This window comes from Meleagris gallopavo, chromosome Z (genome assembly GCF_000146605.3).
Source record: "Meleagris gallopavo isolate NT-WF06-2002-E0010 breed Aviagen turkey brand Nicholas breeding stock chromosome Z, Turkey_5.1, whole genome shotgun sequence".
Lineage (NCBI taxonomy): Eukaryota > Metazoa > Chordata > Aves > Galliformes > Phasianidae > Meleagris > Meleagris gallopavo.
In genome coordinates this window covers 25,104,484-25,111,236 of record NC_015041.2, presented here as the reverse complement: position 1 = coordinate 25,111,236, position 6,753 = coordinate 25,104,484, and the positions used below count along the sequence as shown (strand labels likewise).

General features: G+C 34.5%; 1 protein-coding gene across 1 annotated transcript; it reads left to right on the top strand.

Moving 5' to 3' along the window:
• Positions 1-2,941: 2,941 nt before the first annotated feature.
• On the top strand, positions 2,942-6,719 carry LOC104915002 (transcription factor RFX3). The gene is made up of 4 exons (XM_010725615.3): positions 2,942-3,058; positions 3,414-3,563; positions 5,695-5,903; positions 6,307-6,719. The coding sequence occupies exons 1-4, from the start codon at positions 3,023-3,025 to the stop codon at positions 6,467-6,469; spliced, it is 558 nt and encodes a 185-aa protein (XP_010723917.1). The 5' UTR covers positions 2,942-3,022; the 3' UTR covers positions 6,470-6,719.
• Positions 6,720-6,753: the final 34 nt, after the last annotated feature.

The following is a 6,753-nucleotide window of genomic DNA, read 5'->3' as shown; positions in this document are numbered from 1 at the left end:
GTGAATGAAAAATGCCTTAAAATATTCAAATTCCTTTTCTTAAGAAAAATAGAATGCTGTCTGAATAAGGAATAAACTGAGTTACTGTCTAATATCCTTGGCGATAGACTTGAGTTCTATGTTGTACTGGCAATGGATCGTTTTTTTCTGCACGGTAGACTCTTTGAACCTCCACCTGTAACAGAATGGGCAGAAACAAAGTTGCCTGGAAGTTTCTGTCCTAGGAGAAGAATTTATGTTCAGTGTATTTTCACATTGTATTACACAAATTCAAGGAACCTGAAAGTACTGGAGGGACTGTAAAGCTTTGCAGAAAAATTCTTCTTTTGTTTGTTTGTTTGCTTTTGAGATTTGTATGTTAGAGAGCTTTCAGCTGAGATTCAGACTTTGGATTGTTAGGTTCTTATCCAAATCAAACTTTTTGTCAGTAATTCTGATTGCAAAATTATTTTGTGTATGTCTAGTAACATTTGACTAATTCAAGCCCTTTACTTTCAAGTAAACTCATTGTGTAATTCTTTGAAAAGTTTTTGTTCTGTTGTTCTTTCTTGATAACATGAAGAAGGCATTGATTTCCATAAGTTTTTGGCAATGGCTGTATGCATGCAGAAAGATTTAGTATAAGAAAAATTCTATATCTAATAAGGTATCTGAAAAATTCATTAGAAATTCACCATACAACACTGATGTCTGTTTATATATACTATATAAAGAAGGAATGTTTCTTCAAAACTTAGAATTCCTTCTTCTTCCTCCACTTTCTTCCTAGGTAAAGACTTTGTAAAAGATGTAACTGAGCTGTATTTCCATATTTATTTTTAAGGGAGATTAACTTTGCAGTGGTGAAAGTAATTTCATAATAAATAATTAGGTGAAAAAGAATAGTAAGTGAATTAGAAGTGATAACAGTAATACTTTCTTTAGGTTACTAAATATAATTCATACAGTATTTCTATTATTCTTTCCACTTTGCATTTTCTTGCTCTGTAGGTAAGAAATAAAAGAAATGAAAACATAATTAGTAAGAGAAGAGAAAGAATTTACAAAGTATCAGAGGTTTGCAGAGTAATTGATAGGACTGATGAAAAGAGCTTGTTCTCTATGTGAAAACTTCAAGGTTAAACAAACAAACATCTGTTACCGTAGAATATTTACCTTATTGAGATACTTTGTAAGACCAAATTATGTTCAACTAAGCATCCAAATCTGTGCTCATTTATATAGGTTACTAATATGATTTCTATGCATTAATAGTACAAATTCAAAGAAGTGTGAAAAAGAATGAAGTACTTATTTTAATTAATTGATCTTCTAGTAATAGTTTTCATAAATAAAGGGTTCATCAGTAATTCAAGCAGTAAAAAGAATATTTCTCAAATTCTGTCAGCCTTAGTCTACCAGAAAGTATCCTTCCCCATAAACAGAACCCAGTCTTTACTTGTACCGTTTCTTCTCTCATGTAGCTGAAATAATTTGAAAGTAAATGTAGTTGCATTTTTCTGGTATTTTTACTTTTCATTTTTGCACCTGCAGTGATTCTCCCTTCATTTTTAGAAAACTGCAGTTTTTATTTTTGTCTCCTTTCCCAACTGTTTGGGTGGACACTATTAGGTCAGTGAGCAAGTGGTGAGTATTAGGAAGCAAGATTTTTACTACTCAAGAGATAAGATTTTCTTTTTTTCCATGTGTAGTTCCTTGTGTAAAAATTTCATTTCCTCCTTCTTTAATAACTACATAGGTTGATCTGAAAGTAATGCCTCTTGATTATTTTCATGGAAACTTCAACAGCTGTGAAGAGCATAGTAACTCTACTTGGTAGAAAAAATTTTGAGCTACCAGACACTGTTTTTCAACATAGGCACCACCATTAGCTGTGCGTTTTCACTAGTGATGAACAAGAGCCTGCATGTTGCACTTATAAATATCTGCATGACTGGAACATGGCTTGTCTTTCACATCACTGTCACCACTGCTGCAATGTACCACTCACCACCTCACATTGCTCACATCCACTGTTTAGTATCCATAAAGGTTCATCAATTATTAGTGAGTGTCAATGGGTGTAATTTTTTGCACACGGAGGAATTCAGAGACACACCCTTACTTCATCCACACTTCCGTGTTAGACTCCATTTTGTCAAATTGCTTCTCTGCTGCCATCTGTCACACAACAACAACATGTAATGGAACACTGGCGGGAAAGTTCAGCGTCTACTGTTATATCACCAACGTCTGCCTCTGATGTCATGGGCCAACATCATAAAATAAAGGCATTACTTTTAGTGTAGCCCTTGTAAAACTTACTTTTTGACAATACTACCGATTGCTGCAAAAGCTTCAATTCCTCTCAAAATCCTTGTCATCCACCCAAGCAATTCTGTGGATGCTATAGTAAAAGAAAAAGATTTTGCAGCTGTTTGAATAATTATACTTTCTGTCAGTGGAATTTAGTCTTATATTTTGCTTGTTGATTATATCCTTATTGGATTTTGTTCTTTAAAGTGGAAATAAGCAACACCACGACATTGATTCACACTGCTTCAGGTCTATTTGAGGAAACTGCAGTATTCCAGCAATAGAAATTCTAGAGAGATTTGCTGTTTAAAATATGTACTTACAGGAAATGGAAAGCTAAGAGTTTGCGATTGAGATTTTCAGTGTATGGGAAACAATTACTGCAGTTACAGATGTTTTTATAAGAAATGCCCCAAACAATACTGTTTGTCATCAGCTTCTTGAAAGATTAAGTGAGGAAGTTCAATCTGTTCATTACAACAAAACTAAATCCATTGTTGCATAATCTGAATCTGACTTAGGCATTTTGAACCCTAGCTTGTTTTGTCTTCCAGTAAGTAGAAGTGATGGATCTAAATATTAAGCATAAGAGCACTGAAGATGCAAAACATTTCAAAACAGGTACTTTGCTTTCTTTTCATTGTTTTTTCTTCTTTAATGTGCAGGTGCCTTGACCCAAGCCATTCGCAATTTTGCAAAAAGCCTTGAAGGTTGGCTTTCAAATGCCATGAACAATATTCCACAGAGGATGATACAAACCAAGGTAGACAAAACTATTTCAGCTTTATTCTTGCATTGACAAACCCAGTGTGCAATAGCATATAAAAGCAGTAGTATTTTAACTTCAATGCTAAATTTCATGTTTAGTATATCGTTAAATAATGGAAGAGGAAATAAATCAGTTTTGTCAAAAAATTAAAAAGAAAAAATTAAAAGGAAAATAGTTTTGATGTTACACAAATGTAATTCACATATTATGGATCGTTAATACAGAATATTAAAATGAACATAAACAATCAAAGGTGCATTAATCTACAGATAGATTAAGATTTAAGATAATAGATTTAAGATTAAGATAAGATAGTACAAGATTTTAAAATAAATTAATTTCTTCATAGGTTGCCGCTGTAAGTGCCTTTGCCCAGACTCTGCGAAGATACACATCTCTAAACCACCTGGCTCAAGCAGCTCGTGCTGTTCTTCAAAACACTTCTCAAATCAACCAGATGCTCAATGATCTTAACCGTGTTGATTTTGCCAATGTTCAGGTAAAATTTAGATTTAAGTAACAAGCTTTGAAAAATAATTTTGTTTCCTCTAAATCCAAAGGTTTTGAATTTTTGCATTAGCTGTCATTATTCTTTCAAGAAGTAAACATGATAAAGTTTTGATGATTCATAGATACACTAACTCAGTTCAAATGTACTTCAGGAAAGTAAGAACTTGGAGCCATTATCTATTTCCAAGTACTTATTTATTTCAAGTACTCAAATTATTCCAAATTCTCTGAAAACATAGAGCACATACATTCTTTGAATGGGTACATCATGAATAATGTCTTATTAATATCATAAATGATACTGCACAATTCGGTCTCAGGAGTACAACTCCTGAATGTCTCTAAAGCAATTAAATGTGTTATGTTGTTTTTAGTAGAGGCTGTTTCATTCATTCAAATACAATTACATTAGAATGCTTTATCTAAATATCTATGCGTAAGCATATGAGATTTCCAGAGTAGTTATTAGATTAATAAAGATTAGAATTGGTTTCTACTTAGCCTTCAAAAAAGCTTTTCCACATGATTCTACACCTTCGTTGAAGTGTTGTTTTCCTTTTGTCCAACAAAGTGAAATATTCCAGATGACTGGAAGTTCTGTGTTGGAATGTTTTTGTGAGGAGATAATTTTACATATAAAAATCGGTTTGCTAGTGACAGTTTTATTCTTTATGCTTTTCTTATATACTTTTTAATAAATATATTTTAATACATGTAGTTAGATTATACAACAATATGTAAACTATGAATGGTAGCATTAGAATTAAAATAGCTTGTTTACAAGGATCCTATGAAGATCAAGTCATGCTGCCTGACTGCTACAGGGCTAACGAAAAGTTAAAGTGTATTTTTTAGGGCATTGTCCAAATGCCTCTTGAACACTGACACGCAGAGTGTATCAGCCACATCTCCAGGGAGACCGTTCCAATGTTTTGACCGTGTCTTGTGGCGCAGCTTTTTCCCATCCTGTCACTGATGACCAGTGAACAGAGCCCAGTACCTTTCCCTCCTCAAGAAGCTGCAGGAGCGCTGATGTCCTTTCAGCCTCCTCTTCTCCAGGCTGGGCAACCTTAGTGTCCTCAGTCTCTCCTCATAGGACATGCCCTCCAGCCCTGTTACCAGCTGTGTTGCCCCCTACACCTGCACACATTCAAGTATCTTAATATTCACTGATCACTTGTTTCTTTCCATTGCTCTTCCCATTACTGGGAGGACTGCAGAAAACACTACCTGTGATTCTGAATCCTTCAGCTGTCTTCCAAGGAACTTTAAATCTCTTCTAATTTACCTCAGACTTATTCTTGGAACATCATTGGTACCCACATGAAAGAACAGGAGTGAGTAGTGTACTTGACCAAAGATGCAAAATGTTAATTATGCTAATAAGTTAGTGTAGACACAGCCTGCCTGAGGTGTTAACTTGGCACATGATAGCTAAAGTTTAAGGACAGGGCTTGACTGAGTCTTCAAGTTATCTCTTAGTTTTTGAAGTGTCCCACTAGACTCGTTTAATCTTGATAATGTTGATTAAATTGTTCATTGTAATATGCAAGCACGTTTCTCCATTTCTTTGCAGTTAATTTTGTACTTATGTGTAACATACAGCCAGCAAATAAAGCAATTCTTGTTCATGTACAAAACTTTCTTTTATAAGATGGTGTAGCTCAAATTGTCTTGTTCATACGGGAAGGTACCTTGCACTTCCTTTCTTGTTCGTTCTTTTATTATTTTAGACCCCCACTTAACTGGTGTTTTTTATTGGCATGTCAGCAGTCTCGACAAAAACTGACAATTCCCAAATATTTCAGTAGAAAAATCATCAACAAAGAAAGTAAAAGATATCTTCTGAAAACAAATGTGGAAAACTAAAACATACTTGTGTCATTTCCATTGTTCTTTCTTATTCTGAATATGACAACTGATTCTATGTGTTGTTTTCCCTGCCCACTTTCTTTGAACAAAATTGTGACAGACATAAAAACAAAAACTACATTTTAGTTTGCTTTATAACCTTTTTTCGTCCTCTTCCGCCACAGAATTGTTTAACTTTTAAGAATGAATTGCATTCTGTGCTTTGGCTTATGTACTGTTAATTCAAGGGCCGCTATTTGCTTGAACAGGAGCAGGCTTCCTGGGTGTGCCAGTGTGATGACAACATGGTTCAGAGGCTAGAAACAGATTTCAAAATGACTCTTCAACAGCAAAGCACTCTGGAGCAGTGGGCTGCCTGGCTTGATAATGTTATGATGCAAGCATTGAAACCATATGAAGGAAGACCCAGCTTTCCTAAAGCAGCACGGCAATTTCTGTTAAAATGGTCTTTTTACAGGTAGTATTTAATACTTACAAAACATTTTAACTGTTATGTTACTTGCTGAATTGTTCACTATAGTGAAGTTGACAGGAGCAACATCAAACTGTGAGTCACTAAGTTACCAAAAGTATGTGGGTGGCTTTTTTTCCAGAAGATTACTGTAAACATCAAACTCAGGGACACTTACAACTTGGCAGTGACTTAACTGATACTCTTGCTGTTTGGAAGGCCATATGAATGCAGGTAGAATTTTGTCATGAGTTAGAAACATAATGTGGAATTGTCAGTGGCATCAGTCAGACACTGTGGATAATGTTGTTTTTAAGAGTATTGGTTTTGAGCTGAAATGTCTATATGGATAAGTATTAATGTGATGATGACATATAACACAGATTTTTTTTTTCCCATTTTTGAATAGCTCAATGGTGATTCGAGATCTAACCTTGCGCAGTGCTGCTAGCTTTGGCTCTTTTCATCTGATCCGCTTGCTTTATGATGAATACATGTTTTACTTAGTAGAACATCGTGTTGCTCAGGCCACAGGAGAGACACCTATTGCAGTTATGGGAGAGGTAAGATAGTATGTAAGAGACTAGATTTGATACATTTATGATGAATTTGAGTACATACCTTTGCAAATTTCATAAACTTTCATGTGAATCTGTAGGATGTTCTACAGTATAAGAATAGATTGGGTTATGAATACATTTAACAGTTTCACATTTGTTTCATTGACTGTCAGAGTTCCAAAATCACACTGAATTCTAACAACCAGTTATTTGCAAACAAATTTGCTCCTTTTCAGATCTGTGCACAGATTAATGTACCTAAGTTTTGGCACAGTTTTAAAAATGTTCATCTCTTT

What these genes read in the sequence shown, in the direction of transcription:
- LOC104915002 (XM_010725615.3), top strand. Translation starts at nt 3,023, where the DNA reads ATGAACAATATTCCACAGAGGATGATACAAACCAAG. An exon ending in AGAGGATGATACAAACCAAG is followed by an intron (nt 3,059 to 3,413) that starts GTAGACAAAACT and finishes ATTTCTTCATAG; the next exon opens with GTTGCCGCTGTAAGTGCCTT. An exon ending in TTGATTTTGCCAATGTTCAG is followed by an intron (nt 3,564 to 5,694) that starts GTAAAATTTAGA and finishes TTGCTTGAACAG; the next exon opens with GAGCAGGCTTCCTGGGTGTG.